Source organism: Hyla sarda, chromosome 1 (genome assembly GCF_029499605.1).
Source record: "Hyla sarda isolate aHylSar1 chromosome 1, aHylSar1.hap1, whole genome shotgun sequence".
NCBI lineage: Eukaryota > Metazoa > Chordata > Amphibia > Anura > Hylidae > Hyla > Hyla sarda.
Genome location: NC_079189.1, coordinates 22,916,422 through 22,943,554, shown reverse-complemented (window position 1 = coordinate 22,943,554; position 27,133 = coordinate 22,916,422). Strand labels below are relative to the sequence as shown.

Sequence of the window (27,133 nt, the reverse complement as noted above, 5' to 3'; positions counted from 1 at the left end):
CGATGCTCGCGGTCATGCACAGGACGTAAATGTACGTCCTGGTGGGGGAAGTCCCGCCAAACCAGGACATACATTTACATCCATGGTCGTTAAGGGGTTAAACAGTTCACTTTCTTGATGGACACAAACTGCGCCTGTTGCACCCTATTGACTTTAACAAAACACCAAAAGAACGGAGTCATTTAAATGTCGCTCCTGCTCTGCTGCTGGTATTATCAATCACCCCTTACGAGTGGTATGCATGTCTTTATTTTTAGCTATTTGCACTTTATAGAGGTCTTCTCCCGACCCTTTGATGTATGCACTTTATCTAATGCACCATGCACCTTTATTGAACTATATCGTCTATGCACATGAGCAGGTAGTGTCGCCCCTTTTTGTTTAACCTCCCGCAGTTAGTTTGTCCTTCCCCCCTTTCCATGTTTTTATGTAACTAATAAAAGCAATCATGTTTTAATTCTATTTAAATGACTCCGTTCTTTTGGTGTTTTGTTTAACAATTTTTTAGGCCATATATGAAGCCCTCTGTACCGGGGATAGAAATGTAGTTTTTTAGACATAGTATATGTCTCATTGATACATTTATATCCCGGTACTATGTTGCTATTTTATTATTTTTTGTAACCCTATTGACTTTAGTAGAGTCCAACTGGTGTTTTCTATGTTTGGAACTTTACTGAGAAGAACAGTGCTACAGGTTAGGCAAGGATAATTGCAGCCCATTCATAGCCTATATTCCTGCTTACTTGAGTGTCCACCCTACGAGATATGCTCAACTGAACTGTGGTCCCTGTTATTAGTAAGTGAAGGGCATAACAAGTTTCAAAAATAATAAGCAACACGGTACAGACATCAAGGAAGCAGGTCAGTGTACGAAGGGTTAATGGGATAAGTACAAAAAAAAAAAAAAAAACTGAAAACTGGATTAACACACCAAAAAATAGAGAGTAGTCAAATAAGCTGCGTCCAAACAGAGATAGAAGTAAATAATAAGCAGAGAATAGTAATATCACAAGCTGAGGACAAAATACACAGGGATAAACAAGCAAGGAGTATACAAGAGCTAGTGCAGAAAAACTAAACACAAGCAACTTGACATATGTCCTGACTGGGTATTTATGTGTATCTGTGGAGGGCATGGATGCTAAGATCAGATGTGATAGGCTCTTCCTTCAAGCCTGATGATAGGCCAGTCTGTCATCACAGCGATAAAAAATGTTCAAGCCAAACACAGGAATATTAACCCTTAGATCAAAATTAGATCCTAAAGTAAATATTTATGGAGTTAGCAAAATCACTATCCTGGTTACTAATTAACAGGGAGGGAGCTGATTTAGCAAGACCAGGAAGCATAGACTGTACTCTCCCCAGAAGACAGCAGGGTGGCTGTGAGGGAGAGACACAGGATCCTTGCAAGAGACACAAAGCAGGGGTGCTGAAAGTGACCCATACAGTGTGGAGGTTGACGAGTATGGCAATATGAGTGAAGGACTATTTCCCCAGTGAGAGGGACAGCTGAGGAGTACATACCGCAAAGTGTGAACAGTGAGTAAGGTTTCAGGAACATATGTGTATTTAACTGGCAGGGATCGACCCACCATTTGGCAGATAGGGACTGTATTGTGTATTCAGTGGCTAAACGGCCTAGGCTTTTATTTTGTTTCCTTTGTTTTTTGTTTTGTATCCTGAAACCTGTGTAACTAAACTTGGCAAGGAGTCAGTTTGCATGAAGAAGTTGTGTGGACATCGTTTAGTAAAGTGAAAACTTGTCCTTTTGGCTGTGGCAAAGGGTGATCCCAGAGCTAATTTCAGTTAATCTCACAATTGGTGGAGGATGCGGGCATCAAGTTAAGGTGGCGTTGTTGCTAGGAGCAACCAACCCTGGTGAAGCAGTGAAGTTGTTGCTGGGTGCAAGAGAGTGGACAGTTAGCGGCTGTCACTACAGCAGAGAATTCTGTGCAGTATGATCATATGCAATCCCACCACAGTAGCAACCCGGATTGCCTTACCTTCTGTGGATTAGAAAGGATCCTGACGACCAGCAACATGAAAGAAGCAATCCTGAGACAACGCAAAGCTGTATGGATTAGGCGCACGGATGCGCTCGGCATCCTCGGACTGAATGACCGTAATGAACTGACTGTGTTCCTGTGGTTCCAGACCACCAGACATTGCAGAGGAAGTTTTACAGAATGGCGATAATTTGCAAACAATGGCATCAGAGAACAATGTGGAAAAAACCTTTGCAAGGTTTGAACAAACTGCAGTGTGGCAGGCAGGGCCCAAGCACACAGGGGAAACTTTGGATTTTGGTGTTTGGATTTTTTGAAAAGCGCAAAAAGTTCACTGTAAACTGGAGCCAAAGATTACAAGGGACTAAGATAAAGTTAAAGTGGTGATCCTGGATCATTTTGCTGCTACCCAAGCTGCAGAGCCCTGAGAATACAGCAGTGGGAAAGCTATGAAGAGTTTAAATTTGCAGACTTGCTTGGGAGTCAAGTAGAAAGGTATTTTGCCCTTAACTGACCGGATTGGGAAAGATTGTAGTAAGACTGTTCCAGGGGTTATGGGAGCCAGAAAATGATAAGACTGTGCATAAGAAGAGTATGACTGCGCCAAGGAATGATGAGATGGTAGGCGCAAGGGAGTCTGAAAATTGTAATGGTGAACTAGATGTCACAGAATTATGTTTTTTGGATATTAACTGTGTCATGATGCCAATAACTGTTCTGGGATTTTTTAATCTATGCAATGTGATAATCATTTTGTGAAAAACTGTATAATTCTGATCAAGTAATGTGTGCTACTGCCAGCTCAGAAGCTGTGGACAAATGCTCATGTGAGCTGTGTGCCGTACAGCAGTTCAAAGGGCGAGAACCCAGTAGAGGCTTGGGGCACTTCTTGCACTGCGAACATAAGATAGGGCAGCAAAAGATCCCAATTCTTTCCATCTCAAGCCACCACCCGTTTTAACATATTTTTATACATATGTTTATTTAACATATGTTTGGTTAAACCTTTCTACCAGGCCGTCCATCTACGAGTGGTACATGGAGGTCTGTAGCTGTTTTACCTGCAGTAACTTACTGAGCTCTTTCATTACTTTTGACATAAACGGGGTGCCCTGGTCAGTCAACACCTTTACGTAAGCCCACTCGGGAAAACTTATCCATTAGCTCCTTAGCTATGAGTTTGGCCGAGGTATGTCACAGAGATAGCGCCTCGGGATACTGAGTTGCATAGTCCAGGACTACCAGGATGTGTTGGTGCCCCCTAGTGGATTTCGGCAACGGGCCTACAAGATCCATAGCAATCCGTTCAAATGGGACCTCGATAATCGTGAGGGGGACAAGGGGAATATGGTAATGTGGCTGGGGGCTAGTTATTTGGCATGTTGGGCAAGACTCACAATACCTTTTAACCTCTTTATACACACTGGGTATAAAAGTGCTGTAAAATTCGGTCCTGCTTCTTCTGCTGTCCCAGGTGCCCCCCTAGAACATGTTGATGGGCTAACTCTAACACCAGCCTCTGATATGCTTTAGGCACCACCAATTGTTCCACATTATCACCCCGAACCTGGTTTTACCCGATACAGCATCCCTTGGTGGACCACAAAACTGGGGTATACAGTCTCGGCTCCCTGTTGTTGTGGTGCACCTTCCACAATTAATACATTTTCCCAGGCTTGAGATAGAGCCGGGTCCTGGTGCTGTGTTATACCAAAATTTTCTCCCAAAATCTTGAGGTCTGCCAACTCTCCTACCATAACGCTCAGTGGAGACGACACCTTCTCTTCCACCGTAGTGGTGGTCACCCCACTGCTGGTGCTTCTGACTCGGGTTCCCAAGGTTCCGGGGTCACCCCTGAATAGGGCCAGTCTATTGGGGATACCCCTGCCTCGCTGGTCTGGGGAATTCTTGTCTGGGGACACATAGACACAAACCCTGGAAAGTCTCTCCCAATTATGAGCTCATATGGTAGCTTTGTTGCAACGGCCACCTCATGAGTCCACCTGCTGGTCACTGTGGACAAAGTCACTAGGGCGGTGGGATATTCCTTTAAGTCTCCATGAATACACAGGACCACAGCTTTCCGGTCCGTATTCTCAGTGGGCGGCACCAGGTCAGACCTCACAAAAGTAACCATGCTGCCAGAATCCAACAGTGCTACTTCCACAGTATCTCCCACCTTCACCCGACAGAGGTGACCATAGTCCTTCGTTTCAGGGATACCCATGGCACACAGTCTTTGGGCATACATGCAGGAGTGGTGGGCAAAGATAATGCCCATGGGTTCTCCCTGGTGGGGACAATTGGCCCTGACATGTCCCGGCTTCTGACACCCCCAACAAAGCAACAGTCTTTATGGAACACCTCCCGGGGAACTTTAGGGCTTACCAATCACCTGGGCAAGGGGGGGACCCCTGGGTTTAACAGCCCCCTCCCATAGTTTCCTGGTGCCTCGTACTGTTCCATCAGGTCTACTATCCCCAGTGCATTGCGAGGGGATGCCTGGCCAACCCAGCTCTGGAGGGAATAAGGCAGAGCCTTCAGAACATGTCGGCCAGGAGACGGTCCAGCATGGCAGTGGGACTCAACACCTCCAACTGCAGCCATTTTTGTAGGCGTTGCAACAGGTCATAGTATTGCGGCTTAGCAGGCTTATACTCCCACTGGCTGACCCGCTGGGCCCGGACCCACACATTTACACCCAGTCTGGCCAGGATCTCACCCTTGACAACGTCATAGTCGGCATCCTGTTTGTCGGACAAGTCAAAGTAAGCCTGGGATCCAGACAATAGGAACGGAGCGATGACCTCAGCCCACTGGTCCCGGGGTAAATTCTCCTTCACAGCCACTTTTTAAAAGACCGCCAGGTAGGTGTCGACATCATCCGAGGGGGTCATCTTGGGCATCGCCATCTGAACCGCTTTACGGGCGTCGCAATTGGCCTCCATGAGCGCTTTTATAACAGCCTCCATTTTGGCAACACTGCGGTCACTGGAACACTGCTTTGCCTTGACTCACTGGAGAAAAAACTTCCACCGTACTGACAGTCACTTGTCGGCAGGATGGTTGACCCTAGCAACAACTCTGAGGGGTTATCCCAGGCTTGGTTCTTACCAACAGCGTGCTGCAACTCAATTGCTGTCCTCACTGCATTGCCTGCATCCTCCACCAAATGTGATGACTCGCTCTTGCAGACAGGTGCGGTTGCAGTATAGAGGCACGGAAACAGGACTTTTCAAATCAAAGTTCATTATTTTATTCACGCTTGGCAAACATCAAACAATCTTTAAATGCAGAACAAAGGAAAAAGTAATAACAGTCCACCTGTATTCCTTAGGTGTTTGCTCACACCTGAGTCCATGCCATGCGGCATCAAGTCTTTTCCAAGCCTCCAGGCAGTCTGCTAACCAGCTTCCAAACTCCCAGGGAAAATATTTACACTCAGCTCTCTCTGGCAGTGTGAGTTGCAACTTGCAAATCCTCTCCCAGCTGGTGAAGCAAGCTGCCTTTAAGGCCAACAAAAGGCGGCCTGGATTGTGGGGAATGGCCACCACCCAACACTTGACCATTCCCAGTCCTGGGTTAGCTTTGCAGCTATACTACAGCTACATTGTCAGTCTGCAACATGCAGCACAGACACTGGAAAAATTATCGGCTCTCACTTCACCAAGGTCAGGAACCTCGGTGACACATATCAACTATTGACTATCAACTATTATCCCTTTCACCTTCTCACAGATTATGGTAAAAAGGTTTTTGCCTTCTTAGATTCATGGCAAATAGTGTGCAGGGTGAGGGTCATTTGCAGATGGCAAGACCCTGTTTCAGAATATATGCCAGGGGAAATTTGGGGGTATAAAATGGTTAATGCTTGGTTTTCAACTCCCTATGGTACTTTGAGTCACAAGGTTGGGATAGATCCCACTTTGGAGTATGATGTAGTGCTTGGTATTGGTTTTCCATATTTTCAGCAATTGTGGAAAGGCAGTCGTGTGAGTAGAGAGGGTATACCTGATAGGCACACAACACCTAACTTATAAGCTACACTGTTTGAGAGTTCTCCAGCAGAGGGTATTGTTGGGGTACCTGCAGAAAGGGAAACAGAGACTTAGAACGCAGCTTGTCAGCAGTCAGAGGACGTTGGTCAGATACGGATCTCCCAGTCATATGAGAAATTTGACCACAGTGGGAAAATAGAAAGTGAAGAGAGAGCTGAAGAACAGATCGTGAGTAAAGTACAGGAAGATATAGGAACTTGAGGGACAAGCGAGCCTTTGTCTGAAAGAGAGTCTTCTGCAAAGCCAGAAATGGAGCAGGAGCAAGAGGAGAGGTTCCATCCACCAGCTGATCATGAGCCCAAGGTCGGGCTAGAATTTCACTGTTACGTGGAGTAATTGTCAGTGACCGAAAGCTGTGGAAGGTGCTGAGCCCAAAGTGGGGCATATCTTGTTTGCTTCCTCAGAACAGAAAAAGAAGAGTACAAAGCTTGAGAAAGTGCAGAAGTACTAAATGAAATACATGTGGAGCTGGATGCCATGACTAGTTTCATGGATAAAGTCCTGTATGGCTGAGGTGTGACATCTGGACCAGCGACGGATCGCGACGAGGAAGGTCGATGTCACATATGAGCAGGGAACAGTGAAGCCCAGCTAACCCACAGCCACTATCCCCACCTATTGCCTATCCACCCTAAGTGATGGATCGACAACCACGGTGACAAACCCTCCCTGCTAAGTTCTGGGCAGCGTTGTCAAAATTGTAAAATGCAAAAACAGTAGGAGTCAGGAAACAACTGGAGCCACACAAACTAACAAAGATACACTAAGACACACACATAGTCAAATCAATGTCAGTCTAGCCGAGGTCAGTACCAGGAGATAGTGGAGTACAGGAACGAAGAGCAAGAGAAGAGTCAAGGGAAAGCCAAAGATCAATAAACAAGCAGGCATACAGTAAGCAGAAGGTCTCAGTTAAGGTATAACCTTTCATAGAATTTGAACTGATCAATGCTCCTAGCTTAAATAGGAAGGTGATCAGGGATACAGGTAGCAGAGCTAAGAACCACACCCAGACGACACAGGGGAGCTCCAAGCATCTGCAGCCCAACTAGAGTAATTTAACTCTTTGTGTACAGCCAGAGCCAGACATTGTTGAAGGCCCCAGAATCCTTGTAATTTCTGTCAAACGGCAGAAAGACAGTGGCGGCGGGGGGGGGGAGATTGGAGTGAGCAGAGAGACAGTGAGAGACTATCTGGGAGCTTCCCTTGGGCCCAAGAGGCCAAAACCCTTACAAATAGGGAAAACGAAAGTAGCTGTCAGAGGAAAAAAAGTGCCCCAGGGTCTAGCAGCAAGAAGAAAGAATTGCTATGGATATGAGTCATCTGAAAGATCGAGTCAGTCAGTCTTGATGACAGAAAGTAGGAGATTTTCTCTGAAGCTCAGACTGAGGAGAAACCATGTAAGAAGTCCTCAGAAGCTGAAGAGAACATAAAGTTTAAAAGCAAAGATGCTGAGACAGAGAAGTTCTCTAAAGCAGAGGATAAACCAGAAACTCTTAACGCTGCAGGTAAAGACCATGGCACAACTGAAAGTGTGGGTGAAAAAAGGTCTGAAGAACTCTCAGCCTACAGATGAGGCTGTGAGGGTTAATGTTCCTGAGAGGTCTGGGTTTATCCCAGAAAATGCCAGAAGAAAGTCAGTAGGCACAGGACTTGGAGTAGAGTCTGTCTCAAGAAAATTAAGGACTTGGTGATGGAAGTGAGTGATGGTGTTTGAACCTTCTTCATAGGATGCAGCAAAGATGGCCAAAAGCCTTGTAATGGGTGGCTGATTAAAGGGGTACACCCGGTGGAAAGAATTTTTTAAAGTCTTTATAAGTCAATTTTATAAGTCAACAAATTTACAGATTTGTAAATTACTTCTATTAAAAAATCTTTACCCTTCCTGTACTTTTTAGCAGCTGTATGCTACCGAGGAAATTCTGTTATTTTTTAATTTCTTTTTTTGTCTTGTCCACAGTGCTCTCTGCTGACCACTTATGCCCGTATCTGTCACTGTCCAGAGCAGCATAGGTTTGCTATGGAGATTTTCTCCTTCTCTGGACAGTTCCTGATATGGACATCAGGTGTCAGCAGAGAGCACTGTGGACAAGATAAAAAAGAAATTAAAAAAAGAACATAATTCCCTCTGTAGCATACAGCTGCTAAAAATTACAGGAAGGGTAAATATTTTTTAATAGAAGTAATTTACAAATCTGTTTAACTTTATGGCACCAGTTTATAAAAAAAAATTAAAAGAAAAAAAGTTTTCCACTGGAGCACCCCTTTAAGGTAAGAATGAGAGTAGAATGTACCAATGAAAAGGTGAAGTATGTTGTGGCTAAAGAAGTGACCCAAGTTTCCCAAAGCCACCTGGAAAGACTTCTTCAAGGAAAAGGAAAGGCAGTTGAACACTGCCTTTTGAAGATGAGTGGACGGTGGTCTGAGCAGAGTGGATTGTGAGGGAGAAGCACACAGGCCCACATTTATCATTGCAGTGCAAGTGAAGCATTTTTTACACCTTTTTTTGTGCGCTGATAATGTGTAGGAGCACCAAATTTATTAAAAGGTAAAAGAGCTTTGATAAATTTTGTGCAGGTCACATTTTCTAAAATTTCTGTGTTCACATATACCAAAATTCTACGCCATGTCTGAGCTGGTGTAGTTTTAGAGACTTTTCAATGGCTTTGCGCCTTTTTTTGCTCCTTTTTACAAAAAGGGGCAATGATAAATCCCTTCCATATCATGTCTATTGCCAAAATCAGTGGATTGCAACTCAAAATCAGGAGAAATGTGTAAACAAAAAGGGGCAAAAAAAGGCACAGAAAACCCTGCTTGCGCCTTTTTTGCCCCTTTTTTAGACACAAAAAACAGTCTAAAGACAACGATAAATGTGGGCCACAATCCTTGCAGGAGACACACAGCAGGGGACTGTGAGTGACCCATACCGTATGGATGATGACAAGTGTGGCAACAGAAGTGAAATACTCTTTTTCCAGTGCAAGGGACAGTTGGATGGGCCATCTGGACTCAGCGTTTTTCCATTTTTATTTTTTCCTCATCACCTTCTAAAAATCATAACGCTTTCAATTTCGCACATAAAATTCCATATGATGGCTTATCTTTTGCGCCACCAATTCTACTTTGTAGTGACATTAGTCATTTTACCCAAAAAAATCCACGGCAAAATGGAAAAATAAAATTCATTGTGCGACAAAATTGAAGAAAAAATGTCATTTTGTAACTTTTGGGGGATTCCGCTTCTACGTAGTGCATTTGTCGGTAAAAATGACACCTTATCTTCCTGACCAAACATTATCTTGCCTCGGAACTTATATACATAGTTCGCCCCTTCGCCTCCACACAATGGTATATTATTGCGTCTCTGGCGGGCTCGTTTGGGAACGCTGAAAATTCCTTGAATATATTGCACTCCACTTATGACTAACACAGATTCTCTGGCTCCTCCATGAGATCATTTTCCTTTTTAGGTTTTGAGCGTTCGGGATGCAGGGTGTGGACTCTGGAGGACGGCTGCTTGTATGTCTGTGTGTCTGGTAAGTCTTGTCTGTCTCCCCCCCCCCCTGTTTGTTCATGTAATTTGTACTGGTTATGGTTTCTGTGTATCTATTGGCCTACATGCCAACAAGGCTGATATTTTGGATATCTCAGGTTCACTTTAATCCCAGTGATCATATTGCTTGGTCACACAGCTATGGATATTGGGGGGTATTTATCAATTTTGCCTGTTGACAGTTTCTTTTTACCATTTTTTTTTCACTTTGGTTTTCGTGGACATGCACCAGATTTATCATTTGGTGCAAGTTGTTAGTAATTTTGGCTCAAATGTTGAAATCAGCTGTTCTCAGCGCCTTTTACACAGAACTTACCGCCACTGAGGACAGCGTATTTTACCCTGTAGAGTAGCCATTTCGGAGTCCCTCCTGCAGTATATCAGCAAGCGACATGAGTTATTTTCTTTTGTGGGGTTTATATCCACCATGTGAAATGGATTTTATTGTCAACTTGGGTAGTTTTTTTTTTTGTTACTTTATTGCAGTGGTCTTCAACCTGCGGACCTCCAGATGTTGCAAAACTCAAATTCCCAGCATGCCCGGACAGCCGTTGGCTGTCCGGGCATGCTGGGAGTTGTAGTTTTGCAACATCTGGAGGTCCGCAGGTTGGAGACCACTGCTTTAGTGCTTACCTTTCCTGAACCTGTGTGGCCATGTCCAATGCTGTCTCAACGGAGGGTGAAGGTCCCTCAGAGACAACTATGTCGCAGGATAGTATTGCGCAGCCCTGGAGGCGTCGCTGCTAGAGATGAGCGAACTTACAGTAAATTTGATTCATCACAAACTTCTCGGCTCGGCGGTTGCTGACTTTTCCTGCATAAATTAGTTCAGCTGACCACAAATACGTTATTTTGGACTTTGGAATTTTTTTGCGCGTACGCTATTGACCGTGCGGTTTAATTAATGATGTATTTTTATAGTTAGGACATTTACACACGCGGCGATACCACAAAAGATAATTTTTATTTTATTTACACAGTTTTTTTTTGTGGGAAAAGGGGGTGATTCAAACTTTTATTAGGGAAGGGGTTAAAGGGGCATTCCAGGAAAAAAAACTTTTTTTTTTTTATATATCAACTGGCTCCAGAAATGTAAACAGATTTGTAAATTACTTCTATTAAAAAATCTTAATCCTTTCAATAATTATCAGCTGCTGAAGTTGAGTTGTTGTTTTCTGTCTGGCAACAGTGCTCTCTGCTGACATCTCTGCTTGTCTCGGGAACTGCAGAGAGTAGAAGAGGTTTGCTATGGGAATTTGCTTCTAAACTGGGCGGTTCCTGAGACACGTGTCATCAGAGAGCACTTAGACAGAAAAGAACAACTTAACTTCAGCAGCTCATAAGTACTGAAAGGATTAAGATGTTTTAATAGAAGTAATTTACAAATCTGTTTAAATTTCTGGAGCCAGTTGATATGTAAAAAAAAGATTTTTCCTGGATAATCCCTTTAAATGACCTTTATTAGCTTTTTTTTCACACTTTTTTTTTCAGTGTTATGGCTCCCTTAGGGACCTATAGCACTGCACACACTGATCTTTTACCCTGATCCTTGCAAAGCCATAGCTTTGCATGGATCAGCGTTCTAGGGTCTTGATTGCTCAAGCCTGTAGCTCAGGCTTGGAGCAATCAAACGCTGATCGGACGCGATGGAACAAGGTAAGGGGACCTTCGCTCGCGTCCTAGCTGATTGGGACATCACAATTATATTGCGATAGTCCCGATCAGCCCGACTGAGCTGCCAGGAAGCTTTTACTTTCGTTTTTGACGCGGCAATCAACTTTGATTGCCGCGTCTGAAGGGTTAATAGCGCGCGGCACAACGATCTGTGCCGAGCGCTATTAGCCCAGGGTCCCGGCTATCAATAGCAGCCGGGACCGACCCGGTGTGATGCAGTGACGCCGCTTTAAACACCGGGACCGGGTGCAGGGCGTACAGGTACGCCCTGCGTCCTTAAGAGGTTAAACTGGTAGAGATTGACCCACCAGTTGGCAGATAGGTACTGTATTGTACAATCAGTGTCTAGACAGACCAGGTTTTTATTTTGTTTCCTGTATTTTTGTTTTGTATCCTGCAACATGTGTTAATAAACCTGATAAGAAGCCAGTTTGCATGAAGGATGTAGCCCTGCTTTAGTGAACTGAAACCGTGTCTTTTTGGTTGTGGCGGAGGACAGGCCCAGAGTTAAAGTGGTACTCCGCTGCTCAGCATTTGGAACAAAATGTTCAGAAGGCTAGAGCAAGCGCTGGGAGCTCGTGATGTTATAGCCTTGCCCCCTCATGACGTCACGGCCCACCCCCTCAATGCAAGTCTATGCAAGGGGGTGTGACAGCCGTCACGCCCCCTCCCATAGACTTGCATTGAGGGGGCGGGCGGTGACGTCATGGCAGGGTTATGACGTCACACGCTCCCGGGCCGACTCCAACATTTGAAACAGTTGAGCAGCGGAGTACCCCTTTAATCTCAGCATATCTATATATATATATATAAAACTCAATGGGGGGAATTTATCATTATTTGTCTATTGTAGACACAGTTCTACCACTTTACACTCTTGTCTAATTTACACTCCTTTGATAAATCTTGTGCAAATATAGAATCGCCTCCCCTCACTCTACCGTACACTACTTCTCTACCTCACAGGAAAAGTGGACGTAGGGATCTTGTTCTATTGCTTTGAGGCCAGGATTCTGTTGAGGTTTTTTATGCATCATAAAAAACATCAGAAAAACTGTGCCAGCTTTTTCCTTAGTTTTGTCAGTTTTTCTTGTGTTTTTTACTTGCGTTTTTGCTTGTGTGCGGAAACAAAAAAAATGTGAAACTTTTTTTTTCTTTGAAATTTAGATACGTGAATTCGGAGGACTATGTCAAATATGGTGGATTGCGACGATGAACAGCAGTTTTTTTAAATAAAAAGAAAAGGGTTAACGAGGGTTGTGGGGGGAGTGTTTTTTTAAATAATTTTTTTTTTCAATGTGTTGTGTCTTTTATAATTGAATTTTCAGGCTTAGTAGTGGAAGGCATCTAGTAGACAGAATCCATTACCAAGCCGGGGCTTAGCGTTAACACCGCCACAGGGGTGCTGGGAAGAGCCGGTACCAACAGGCCCGGAGCATCAAAAATGGCGCTCCTGGGACAAGACACAACAGCAGCAACAGTCTGACGTTACCAGGGTGGGTGAGGACCATTATTACTGGCCCTCCCCAGCCTAAATAACGCCAGCCTGTTACCGCCTAGGCCCAGGAGCGCCATTTTTGACGCTCCGGGCCTGTTGGTATCGGCTCTTCCCGGCACCCCTGTGGTGGTGGGTACCGGGGTAATAATTGGGGGTTAGCGCTAGCTGTTTTTGGTGCTAACGCTAAGCCCTGGCATAGTAATGGATTCCGTCTATAAGACAGCTTCCACTACCAACCCTGAAAATGTAATTATAAAAAACACGGACACATTGAAAAAACAATTATTTAAAAAAACACTCCCCCACAGCCCTCGTTAACCATTTTATTGAAATAAAAAAATAAAAAAAACGCTGGTCATCGTCGCAGTCCACCGAATCAGACGTAGTCCTCCACATTCATGTATCTGAAATGAGAAGAAAAGAAAAACAAGAAATATGGGTTAGTAATTTTTTTTATGCAGCGTGATCATAATAAGGGAGTCTCCAATTGTTGCTAAACTACAACTCCCATCATGGGGGGCTGTAGTTAAGCAACAGCTGGAGGCACACTGGTTGCAAAACACTGAGAGTTTGTTACTTAACTCAGTGTTTTCCAACACGTGCACCACCAGCAGTTGCAAAACTACAACTCCCAGCATGTACGGTTGGTCTGTGCATGCTGGGAGTTATAGTTATGCAACAGCTGGAGGCGCACAGGTAGGGAAACACTGAGTTAGGAAACAGACAATGTTTCCCAACCAGTGTGCCTCAAGTTGTTGCAAAACTACAACTCCCAGCATGCCCAAGCAGCCTAAGGGCATGCTGAGAGTTGTAGTTTTGCAACAACTGGAGGAGAACAGTTTGGAGACCACTGTGTAGTGGTGTCCAAACCGTAGTCCTCCAGATGTTGCAAAACTACAACTCTCAGCATGTCCAGACTGCCAAGGCATGCTGGGAATTGTAGTTCGGCAACATCTGAAGGACCAATGTTACAGAACTACAACTCCCAGCATGCCTGGACTGTCTGGGCATGCTGGGAGTTGTATTTTTTAAACTACCAGAGGCAACAGTGAAGAGCTTCACTGCTGCCTCTGATGCAGATGCCGCCGCCTCCATTTACCCGCCGCCTCCACTTACCCGCCACCGCCAACCCATGTGCCTCCAGTTGTTCGGTAAGTGCCGCGGTCCCCGCCGCAGCTGTCGGCATCATCTTCACCTGCTGTGCCCGGACTTCTAGCGGCGGGCAGAGCAGGGGAAATTAACTTTACCCCCCAGTCAGCTCATTCACTGTGATTGGTCCACAGGGACCAATCACAGTGATCGCTGACCAGGACCATCGACAGATGGTCCTGGGGGGTGTTGCAGAAGTTGTCCCCTGCTGGAAACAGCGGGGCTTCTGCCAGTTAACCCGTGCGATGCCGCGCATCGCCGGGTTAACTGAATGCCGTTTATAAACGCGGATCGCAGCAGATCTCCAGAATGATCTGCTGCGATCCGCGTCTAAATTAAAAAGCCGGTGGTACATGCGGCTACATCGCGCTGCCACCGGCTCCTATATACAGTACACTGTCATAATTCATAATCCCCGCCGGGAGACGGGAGCTCTGATTGCTGGATAGCTATTGACCAATCAGAGCTCTCCTCTCCCGGCGGCGGCGATTATCAATTATGACAGTGTACTGTATATAGATGCCGGTGGCAGCGCGATGTAGCCGCATGTACCGCCGACTTCTATAGTTAATAAATGCGGATTGCAGCGGGTCTCTGGATAATGACCCGCCGGTGCAATCTGCACCTCAGCCCCTGGACTACAACTCCCATCATGGGCAGGGTCTGTCCATGATGGGAGTAGTAGTTCAAAATGTCCCGCAGCCGGGGATGTGCAAGTGCTATCCCTCAGCGTTGCGGGACTACAAACTACTCCCATCATGGGACAGACTCTGTCCCATGATGGGAGTAGTAGTACAAGTGCAGAGGGGCAGATCGCAGCAGATCATTCTCCAGAGACCTGCCGCAATCCGCATTTATTAACTATAGAAGCTGGCGGCACATGCATCTACACTGCGCTGCCCGCCGACTCCTATATACAGCTCTTATAATTCATAATCCTCGCCGAGAGAGGGGAGCTCTGATTGGTTAATAGCTATTGACCAATCAGAGCTCCCCTCTCCCGGCGGCGGGGATTATGAATAGTGTTGAGCAGCATAGGCCATATTCGAATTCGCGAATATTCGCGAATATATGGACGAATATTCGTCATATATTCGCGAATATTCGCATATTCGTTATATTCTCGTTTTATTTTCGCATATGCGAACATTCGCGTATGCGAAAATTAACATATGTGAATATTAGCACACACAAAATTAACATACGCAAAAATTCGCATATGCTAATTTTTGCATATGCGAATTTTCGCGCGCCAGCTGGAAGCAGAGAGGGGTGATCACTGTGATGTGTACTGTGAAGGAAAAAAAAAACAAAAAACAAATATTCGTAATTACGAATATATAGCGATATTCGCGAATAATATTCGAATTGCGAATATTCGCGAGCAACACTAATTATGGCAGTTATACAGGAGCCGGTGGCAGCGCAGTGGAGCGCTTGTTCCGCCGACTTTTACAGTTAATACATGCGGATCGCAACAGGTCTCTAGAGAATGACCCGGTGCGATCTGCACCTCAGCCCCTGGACTACTAATCCCATCATGGGCCGAGTCTGTCCCAGGATGGGAGTTGCAGTCCTTACTGTGCCAAAATAGACACTTTTGGTACGTGTCCTCCGAGGTGGTGTATATTTGCGCAAGAAAATGCCGTTTGTGCATTTTTTTGCACAAAAAAAAAACAACGCAGTTAGTAAATTGATTCTACAGTAGAAAATGCTCTATGGTAGAATTAACCGTAGACAATGGGATGAAAAGTTCAAAACACTTCTAAAAAAAAAGATGCAAAAAAATAGACATAGCTCTATATACAATGATAAATTCCCCCCAATGTGTGTGTGTGTGTGTTTGTGTGTGTATGTAGTATATATGTGTGTGTGTGTGTGTATGTATGTATGTATGTATGTGTGTATGTTCCAGCATCACGTCCAAACGGCTAAAGATATTAACATGAAACTTGGCAAACATGTTACTTATATGTCAACAACAAACATAGGCTAGGCGATTTAACCCTTACTCACCCCCATTTGCCAGGGGCGAGGTTTATGTTTAAAGCCCCATACAAGTCTATGGGAAATATATATTACTGCATAACTTCCAAACTGCTTAAGATATTTCGATAATACTTGGTCACATGTTACTTATATGTCCACTTAAAGTATAGGATAGTTAATTTAACCCTTATCTACCCCCATTTGTGAGGGTTGGGGTTATTGTTTAAAGTCCCATGAAAATCAATGGGAAAGGTATGTTCCCACATAACTGTACGGCTGGAGATATTTAAATACCTGGTACACATATTACAGGTCGGGATAGGAGGTCGGGAAAGAAGGATGGGATATGAGGACAGGACAGGAGGTCGGGATAGAAGGACGGGATAGGAGGAAGGGATAGGAGGACAGGATAGGATGACGCGATTGGAGGACGGGATAAGAGGATAGTATAGGAGGTCAGGGATAGGAGGTCGGGGATAGGAGGTCGGGGATAGGAGGAAGGGATAGGAGGACGGGAAAGGAGGTCGTGATAGGAGGTCGGGATAGGAGCATGGAATAGGGGGTCTGGATAGGAGGTCGGGATAGGAGGTCGGGATAGAAGGTCGGGATAGGAGGACGGGATGTGAGGTTGGGATGTGAGGATGGGATATGAGGTTGAGATATGATGACGAGATAGGAGGTCGGGATATGAGGACAGGATATGGGGTTGGGATATGGGGTTGGGATATGACAACAATATATGAGGACAGGATATGAAGTCAAAAACTTCCTCCTTTGTTTATTTTCCTCCCCAACAAGGATTAGGGAAGAAAAACCGGGCAACGCCGGGTACTCAGCTAGTATATATATATTTATTAGTTTCTTTTTTAATATCATATTCAGAAAATTATTTTCAGTTACTGTTAGTTTATCCCAAGTAATGTATTGTTCATCTTATAGCACCTAAGAAGAATTCATTTCAGAGATCCTCTTGGAGAAGACGTTCATTTTAATGAGAAAGGAGAATTGTCCTCATTCTATGACCTCCTTAATTATGAAAGCATCAAAAATGGAGTAATAATCGCAAGAGTTGTTGGACATTTCAATGCTTCAGCTCAGGAAGGGAATCAGCTGGTGTTCAATAATAACAAAATAGTTTGGAAAAATTCTGATGTAATTTATTTTTTCATTTATATATATATAAAACTCAATGTGTGTGTATGTGTGTGTGTGTGTGTGTGTCTGTTCCAGCATCACGTCCAAACGGCTAAAGATATTAACATGAAACTTGGCACACATGTTACTTATATGTCTACAACAAACATAGGATAGGTGATTTAACCCTTACTCACCCCCCATTTGCCAGGGGCGGGGATTATGTTTAAAGTCCCATACAAGTCTATGGGAAATGTATGTTCCCACATAACTTCCGTACAGCTGGAGATATTTCAATACTACCTGGTACACATATTACTTATATGTCAAATAAAAAGATATGATAGCTAAATTAACCCTTACCTACACCCTTATATAAAAGATGTGTTAGCATTTCAAGTCCCATGCAAGTATTTGAGACTTCCTGTACCTTACTCCACAAGCTCCGCTCTGCATCTCCTGGTGAATATGTCAATCCGGCTTGCAAGCCACACCCCATCTGAAAAGACATGCCCATGTTTTAAGCCCCACCCCTTTTTTTATCTACCCTTTTTGTGCAGCGGTCTGACTTGCAAATCACGCCCAGTCCCACAAAGCCACGTCCCCTTCTATTTTCAGCTTCTATTTTCATTCCCACCTGGGGACAGGATATGAAGACGGGATGTGAGGACGGGATATGAGGTCGGGATATGAGGATGGGATATAAGGACAGTATATGAGGTCGGCATATGAAGACGGGATGTGAGGACGGGATATGAGGTCGGGATATGAGGACGGATATGAGGTTGAGATAAGAGGATGGGAAATGAGATTGAGATAGGAGATCAGGATATGAGGGGATATGAGGACAGGATATGAGGATGGGATATGAAGTTGAGATATGAGGATGGAATATGAAGACGGAATAGGAGGTCAGGATAGGAGGTCGGGATATGAGGTTGAGATATGAGGACGGGATAGGAGGTCAGGAAATGAGGACAGGATATGAGGTCGGCATAGGAGATCGGGATTGGAGGTTGGGATATGAGGATGGGAAATGAGGACAGGATATGAGGTCGAGATAGGTGGACAGGATAGGTGGTCGGGATATGAGGACAGGATATGAGGTTGAGATAGAAGATCGGGATATGAGGAGGGGATAGGAGGACGGGATATGAGGTTGACATATAAGGACAGAATAGGAGGTCAGGATATGAGGTTTAGATATGATGACGGGATATGAGGTTGGGATATGAGGACAGGATATGGGGACGGGATGTGAGAACAATATATGAGGATGGGATATGAAGTCAAAAGCTTCCTCCTTTGTTGATTTTCCTCCCCAATAAGGATTAGGAAAGAAAAACCGGGGAACGCCAGGTACTCAGCTAGTCTTTTATAAATGAGTAATGGATATTCATTATAATTTGTTTTTCAAAGATGACCTGAGATATGTTGTAGATTGATGCATCATAGCATTAACACCACTGATAGTGGCAAAAATCTCAACACATGGTTTGTGTCATTGTCATGAGATATTTCACAGTATGGGCACAGTCACTTATTGAAGTTGATGTGTTAGGGGAATAAAACAAAATGGTCAAGTGTAAGAATTGGAAAGATCTTAAAGGTGTACTCTGATGGAAAACATTTTTTTTAAATCAACTGGTGCCAGAAAGTTAAATAGATTTGTAAATTAGGCAAAAAACAGAGATATCAATGTCCAGCACTGCTGCTGACCACCGAAAATGACCTGGATCTAGGATGAATAGGAGTAATCCCCGAAGCTGAGGTAGTACTCTGACTTGTGAGACAAGTCAAATACAATGTGCAAGGAGAAGGTGAAAAAGTTGGCAGACTCACCAAGGCTTCTTTTTTCAGGGTTGCTTCTTTATTAAATACTCACATACAAAACTTTGTGCGAAAAGGGGAGAGAGGATCACATGGAGGGGGGTATTCACTGTCTGGCCCGACAGTGAATACCCCCCTCCATGTGATCCTCTCTCCCCTTTTCGCACAAAGTTTTGTATGTGAGTATTTAATTAAGAAGCAACCCTGAAAAAAGAAGCCTTGGTGAGTCTGCCGACTTTTTCACCTTCTCCTTGCACATTAGATTTGTAAATTACTTCTATTAAAAAAACTATTTACCCTTCCAGTACTTATTAGCAGCTGTATGCTACAGAGGAAATTCTATTCTTTTTAATGTCTTTTTTGTCTTGTACAAAGTGCTCTCTGCTGACACCTGATGCCCATATCAGGAACTTTCCAGAGCAGGAGAAATTCCCCATAGCAAACTTATGCTGCTCAGGACAGTTCCTGACACGGACAGAGGTGTCAGCAGAGAGCACTGTGGACAAGACAAAAAAGAAATTAAAAAATAACAAAATTTCATCTGTAGCATAAAACTGCCAATAAGTACTAAAAGGGTAAAGATTTTTTAATAGAAGTAATTTACAAATCGGTTTAACTTTCTGGCACCAGTTCATTAAAAAAAAAAAAAAAAGTTTCCCACTGGAGTACCCCTTTAACTTTGGCAGGTCTTGTGGAATGTGCATATAGACTAGTTAGAATGCCAATACTGACAGTTCACCTTATTGTGGTGCCTTATGGTTGTCAGATAAGTTACCCCTAAATGATGCCCTCTGATTACATGCTTTCCTTAGGTTAGCACTAGATGATATTTACACTCTATTTACCTTCAATGCATTTCTGTGATAGTACAGCAATCAGATAGAAATGTAACTAAATACTAAAACTTATATATGTATGGTAGAAACCCCTCAACAGTGGTCAGACCTTTGCTCAACCCAGCTTCCTCAAGGCCTGAGGGAGAAAATCTGGTTTAGACCAGTCTTTGGTCAGTAGAAGTGGGTTGCAAGTGTGAGAAGATGAGGAGTAGCTTGGCTCAAGAATCCCCCGGTAATTCATGGAAGCAGAGACCTGGAACTCATAGGACGTTAGCCACTACCAATGAGAATTCTTATAGGAATGACAGTAGCTGATAGAGATAAAACCACCTCATTCCTGTAGCTGAGAGAGTCCAAACCATGTATTTTAGAGAGCTAGAGAATACAGACAATGAAGAGATGCATCAGAAGGGCATTTTGTGCATTCTATGACCTATCTGTATTTTAGGCCAAGCCTAGTCATTGAAGTCACTAGGCACTAGTACGGTCATCCTCTTAGCATGAATGGTAAGACTAGAAAAGGTAATGTACTTACTTGGTTGTGCTGCACACTGGGCACGTATAGACCAACACATACAGAACAACCTACATCCAATATCGGGTCCATAAGAGGAGTTGTATAGTAGTAGAAGCCAAAGGAGAAGATCTCAAGAGATCACTGAAGAATTGGATGTGCAAAGCAGCGCTCAGCTATGACTCTCTAGCTGTTGTAAAACTACAACTCCCAGCATGTCCTCACTGTCAGGCTGAAGTCATTTACAAATCTGTTTGGCTTTCTGGCATGAGTTGATTTAAAAAAAAAAAAAAATGTTTTCCACCGGAGTACCCCTTTAAAAGTGAAGGGTTTAATGCAGTGGTGCAGCCATAGGGCTCTCAATGATATGAAACGTGACCAGGCTCCAAAGCTGGGGAGACCTCCGCGCAGAAGACGAAGCCTTTCCTCCTTATAAGGCTTGAACTGTATAGGGACTGTGGAATAGTTCCTACCCCACAGCAGGTAAGATAATAGAAGAACTCTTCCCAGCAAAATACTATCAAAGGTTTCTAAATACGCTCTTAGGCCTAGATTTATCAAAGAATGTCTACCATACAGCTATTTTCCCACGTTTATTTTTGTGGTGGGTTTGGCTAGTGTGCATCTTGTTTCTCAAGAAGGCGCAGCAGGATGATGAATTTTGTGGTGGGAAAATGTCTACCCCATGCACTTTTTCTAGACACTTGTGAGGGAGGGAAGTAGACACTTTTCTGGGTCTTTAATTTGGCAGGTTAGGTGTTTTTACTTACTTTCACAGAGCTGCCGGGACATTTTTACCTGCATCTTAGTCGTTACAATCAAATTTGATTGCATTGTCTAAGTGGTTAAAGACAGGCATCACTGGAATCGGGGATGTCTGGCAATAGCGATGGGTCAGGGTGGCAGATAGCCACCAGGACCACCCAGCTATCACCCGCGTTCCTCAGCAGGTGTCATAGAAGGGGAGTGGGATGCTGTCGTCCACAAGAGACTAAAGGTTCAATTGCAGAAGGTAGAAGTGATTCCCACGCCTACTGATAGGTGGTGTAGCTTTGCGCCTAAAAGAGTACCTTTGCACACAAAATAGTGACTTTTGACCAAAGTCGCAAATGATAAATATGAGACCACTGCATGGTCAGAAAGAAAAAGTTCTACGGGTAGGCAAAAAAAGAGTGAAACTGTCTATATCAAAAGACACATAAAAGTCGATAAATTTGCTGCTTGCGTCTGAACTGCGCCAAAACATAGACAGAAAAATGCTCTAAAAGCAATGATAAATCTCCCCCTTAGACTTTATATATGACTTTTTGGGGAAGTTCAGGTTAAGATTGAACCAACCCTTTGCCCAACTTTGGAAAAACCTACTAAACCAAACTTTTGAAAAGTTCACTCATCTCTAGTAAAGAATATTCACAAATTAAGACAAAACATAAAAATGCTACTTCCAGGACTGGTTTTCAAAGGACAAGGCAGAAACATAGTCAGTAATACCCAGGAATCACGAACAGGAGTATTACTATAAGTATCAGATGGAGTATCTAACAAGTAAAGAAAAGTAACCCCGACCAATGGAGAAAGTGTCCAGGAAACACAAAACCAGAAACCAGGTTGTTTAAAGGACAAGTCTCATTCCCGCCATAATAGAAACATGTATCCCCTGTTCACAGGAAAGGGGATATGTTTTAGATCACGGGGGGTCCGAACGATGTGGCCTCCATCTGTACAGAGTCCTGGCTCTCCCGCAGAATGGCAGGTCACGACCTCGACCCGAAGCGGGGGCCACCACACCCCCTCCATATAAAGTATCTCTATGGGAGAGCCAAAGATTGCCAAACTGCTCTCCTATTGGGATATATGGAAGGGGCGAGGCGGCCCCCGTTTCGGGCGGGGGTTATGACGCGCCATTCTGTGAGAGTGCCGGGGCTCCATACAGATGATGGATTTGATATACACTAAATATCCCTATAGAAGCATAATGTAACATAAAAAAATATACCAGATGAAGAAAAATAAACACCTTTTTGCTTCAAAAGCAGGGTGTGGATGGGCAACTGAATGCAGGAACTCAGATGCACTATGCTGGTATTCATACAAATGTTTGAAGAATCAAATGGCATTGACATTGGTGCACAACTACTTAGAAATGTGGCATTTTCACTGACCAGACTGTGGAGGAGGAGAGGTGTGAGTATGAAGTATCCAAGCAAGATACAGCTCACTCCTGCTGTGCGCACACCTGTGTCTCGGACCCGCCGGCACCGCCCCGGCTTCCCCAATAGATCCAACACAAACGAATGTCCAGCACTAGGTATGCGGATAAAATCTTTTCGTTTATTGAAGTTGCACAGGACAAACAGGTACAAGTAGTCTTTCTGACGCATTTCGCGCTTAGATGCGCTTAATTTATGACTAAGCGCATCTAAGCGCGAAACGCGTCAGAAAGACTACTTGTACCTGTTTGTCCTGTGCAACTTCAATAAACGAAAAGATTTTATCCGCATACCTAGTGCTGGACATTCGTTTGTGTGAGAGGTGTGAGTACAGCCCAATGTCATTCAAATGCCTGTTACGGTTAGTGTAGACACTGTCTGACGCCTCAGGTTTGGTATGTAATGTCCATTTTCACTCACAGAAAAGAATGGACCACTATACACCATTGTTCTAATCAGAGGATCCAACCATGCTGAAGTACACCTCTGTGCATTAGTTTTATGTCTCCCAGCCATTGGGGCATGTATTATTAAACAGTGCTGACATGTTGGCCTAAACCAAGGTCTATCAGTTCAAGGATTTTTATTAAAATCATTCAAACATACACTGCTCAAAAAAATAAAGGAAAAACTAAGACAACACATCCTACATCTGAATGAATGAACTAATCTTTGTATCTTTACAAAGTTGAATGTGCAGACAACACAATCCCACATAAATGATCAATGGAAATCAAATTTATCAACCCATGGAGGTCTGGATATGGAGTCACACTCAAAATCAATGTGGAAAAACCACACTACAGGCTGATTAAACTTTATGTAATGTCCTTAAAATGAGGCTCAGTAGTGTGTGTGGCCTCCACGTGTCCGTATGGCCTCCCTACAATGCCTGGGCATGCCCCTGATGAGATGGCGGATGGTCTCCTGAGGGATGTCCTCCCAGACCTGGACTAAAGCATCCGCCAACTCCTGGACAGTCTTTAGTGCAACATGGCGATAGTGGATGGAGCGAGACATGATGTCCCAGATGTACTCAATCAGATTCAGGTCTGGGGAATGGGCGGGCCAGTCCATAACATCAATGCCTTCCTATTGTAGGAACTGCTGACACACTCCAGCCACATGAGGTCTAGCATTAACTTGTATTGGGCTGTGAGCACAACCCCCACCTGTGGAAGTTGGGCCCTCATACCACCCTCATGGAGTCTGTTTATGACTGTTTGAGTGGACACATGCACATTTGTGGCCTGCTGGAGGTCATTTTGCAGGGCTCTGGCAGTGCTCCACCTTGCACAAAGGCAGAGGTAGCAGTCCTGCTGCTGGGTTGTTGCTCTGGTAGCACCTCCATGCTCTGGACACTACACTGACAGAAACAGCAAACCTTCTTGCCACAGCTCACATTGATGTGCCATCCTGGATGAGCTGTACTACCTGAGCCACTTGTGTGGGTTGTAGACTCTGTCTCATGCTATCAATAGAGTGAAAGCACCGCCAGCATTCAAAAGTGACCAAAACATCGGCCAGGAAGCATAAGAACTGAGAAGTGGTCTGTGGTCACCACCCACAGAACCTCTCCTTTATTGGGGGGATGTCTTGCTAATTGCCTATAATTTCCACCTGTTGTCTGTTCCATTTGCATAACAGCATGTGAAATAGATTGTCAATCAGTGTTGCTTCCTGAGTGGACAGTGGGATTTCACAGAAGTTTGATTGACTTGGAGTTACATTGCGTTGTTTAAGTGTTCCCTTTATTTTTTTTGAGCATTGTATAATTATGCTTCCAAATTTTCTATTTCTAAATACTTGTTACAGATCCCAGTCTCTACGTGCTCTGAATAAATGCTGCTTTAAATGTTTACCATGCTCAGAGGGAGAAATACCTAATGAAACAGGTAACAAAAAATCTAATATGTTTTTTTTTTCTACTGTAATTTTAAGGAAATTTGTCAAAACTTCATTATTGTTTTCAGCAACACCTTCTCCTGGTTCATCAGTAAAAAAAAGATTGCAGTTAAAGGGGTACTCCGGTGGAAAACTTTTTTTTTTTTAGGAACTGGTGCCAGAATGTTAAGCAGATTTGTAAATTACTTCTATTAAAAAATCTTTACCCTTCCTGTACTTTTTAGCAGCTGTATGCTAGAGGAGGAAATTCTGTTGTTTTTGAATTAAATTTTTGTATTGTCCATAGTGCTCTCTGCTGACACCTGATGTCCGTATCAGGAACTGTCCAGAGGAGGAGAACAGCCTTATAGCAAACCTATACTGCTCTGGACAGTTGCTGACATGGACAGAGGTGTCAGTAGAGAGCACTGTGGACGAGACAAAAAAGAAATTCAAAAGAACATAATTTCCTCGGTAGCATACAGCTGCTAAAAAGTACACGAAGTGCAAAGATTTTTTAATAGAAGTAATTTTGCAAATCAGTTTATCTTTCTGGTACCAGTTGACTTAGGCTGAGTTTCCACTTGGTTTTTATTCTGGCAGTTTTTGGATATCTGCCACTGCAGTTTTTGAGCCAAAGGCAGAAGTGTGTTCAAAAGGAATGTGACATATAAAGGAAGGACTTACACTTCTCCTCCCTTATGGGTCCACTTCTAAATTTGGCTCAAAAACTGCTTTGGCAGTTTTCCAAAAACTGCCAGAAAAAAAATCAAGTGGAAACTTAGCCTGATAAAGACCTTAATTTTTTTTTCCACTGGAGTACCCCTTTAAGCTAGGTTTACGCACAGTTTTTTCTGACATTTTTTTGAAAGAAAAACAAAGTTAGATGTGGACTCATGAGGAAGGAGAAGTGTAAGCCCTTGCTTTATCCATTCTGTTTGAATCCACTTCCGACTTTGACTCAAAAACTGCAGTGGCAGTAAAATCACCCAAAGAAAAAAAAAAAAAAAAATCCTGTGTAGAAACCTAGTCTTATGGACATAGTTATGGACATTTATCAACGGGTTTAGTCAGGTTTTCTTTACTATAATTGTCGCAAAATTGTCGCAACTGCGACTACACGATTTTTCGTGCGACATTTTGACTGGAAAGCGAGAAAAGCAAGTTTTCCAAAAATTAACTATGTAGTAATAATTTTAAAATGGACTACGGGTAGTCAGGTATTTATTAACTGCGACAGTCGCAACTGCGCAAAAAAAAAGTCGCAACAGCGTTAAAAATGGACTAAATTTACTCCATCTCAAACATGGAGCAGAAAAAGCTACTACCAAAGTAAAAAAGGAAAAATTGCTTACGTGAAAGAAAATTATCAACAGGCTGAAACCAGTTGATAAATAAGTCACACGTAAGCAAAAAAAAAGTAAGGAAAAAATTACTAAAAAAAAAAGAATACATAAGCAAACATTGATAAATGTCCCTCAGTGTGAATATTGGACATCTTTTAGGTTTGTTAAAAAAAGTGATTTATACAACTTTTGAAAACAAATTTGTCATGTCCGGCTCTCTTTTTGTTGTTTTTTTTGTAGACAGTGTATCATGTTTAAAATGTCCTGAAGATCAATGGCCAAATGACATGACTGAGTGTGTACTGAAACCTATTGAATTTCTCTCTTACAAAAATGACACCATAGTATTGCTAGTCTCCATAATTTCATTATTTTGTTTTTTCAAAACATCTACAATCTTGGGCATCTTCATTCTATTCCGAGATACTCCGGTGGTCAGAGCAAATAACCAAACCCTGAGCTTCATTCTCCTGGTTTTCATCATGTTGAGTTTCCTCTGTGTATTTTTGTTCCTGGGTCGCCCTACACATGTCACCTGTATGCTCCGTCAGACTTCATTCGGGATCATCTTCTCAGTAGCTATCTCTTCTATTCTGGCTAAAACCATCATGGTCTACATGGCCTTCAAAGCCACCAAACCTGGAAGTTTCTGGAGGAAATTTATTGGTGTGAAAATTACAAACTGTGTTGTCTTCTTCTGTTCATTTCTTCAAGTCCTACTAAGTATCATTTGGTTATCTACATCTTCTCCATTCCCAGAAAAGAACACTCACTTATACCAAGACAAGATAATATTCCAGTGTAATGAAGGGTCCATGCTGGCCTTCTCCATACTCCTGGGCTATATGGGACTACTTGCAGCTGTTAGTTTCATTGTTGCTTTCGTGGCCAGAAATTTACCAGATAGTTTTAATGAAGCTAAAAACATCACGTTCAGCATGCTGGTTGTCTGCAGTGTCTGGGTGGCTTTTATCCCCTCCTATATGAGTGTTACTGGGAAGAATACAGTTCTTGTAGAAATATTTGCTATAATATCTTCAAGTGTTGGTATTTTAGGCTGCATATTCTTCCCTAAATGTTTTATAATACTGGTGAGACCAGAGTTAAATGCAAAAAGTGGTTTTTCTAGGAAAATAATAAAGGCAGCACTATAATTCACTGTGCATAGAAATATGTTTTTGTTTTTCTACATCTACATCTCCATAATATATGGCTTCTCAAATTAATACCAAAGAACTAAAAATTTAGAAAGCCACTGTCAATTTATGCATGTCATCTACTGCACGTTTATTTAAAAAAAAAAAAAAAAAATCCACTGTGGGAAGCCTAGCAGGCTGAATTTGTGGGAGGGGCTTTGGCTATTTAACAGCCACCGGCCCCTCCCTCTGGGCGTATGCCGGGTTAGCGAAATTACGGGGGTTCTTTCGTTGCGTACGCTGGGTCGTG

The 27,133-nt window shown here is 43.4% G+C and overlaps 1 protein-coding gene across 1 annotated transcript; it reads left to right on the top strand.

The window, feature by feature from the left end:
* The first annotated feature begins 8,347 nt into the window (after nt 1-8,347).
* LOC130267642 (vomeronasal type-2 receptor 26-like) lies at nt 8,348-26,841 on the top strand. The gene is made up of 3 exons (XM_056517993.1): nt 8,348-8,508; nt 24,273-24,352; nt 25,928-26,841. The coding sequence occupies exons 1-3, from the start codon at nt 8,348-8,350 to the stop codon at nt 26,839-26,841; spliced, it is 1,155 nt and encodes a 384-aa protein (XP_056373968.1).
* Nucleotides 26,842-27,133: the final 292 nt, after the last annotated feature.

Coding starts and splice junctions, on each gene's coding strand:
- LOC130267642 (XM_056517993.1), top strand. CDS start 8,348: ATGAGAGTAGAATGTACCAATGAAAAGGTGAAGTATGTTGTGGCTAAA. Junction 8,509..24,272: donor TGGTCTGAGCAGAGTGGATT/GTGAGGGAGAAG, acceptor TACTTGTTACAG/ATCCCAGTCTCTACGTGCTC. Junction 24,353..25,927: donor AGAAATACCTAATGAAACAG/GTAACAAAAAAT, acceptor TTTTTTTTGTAG/ACAGTGTATCATGTTTAAAA.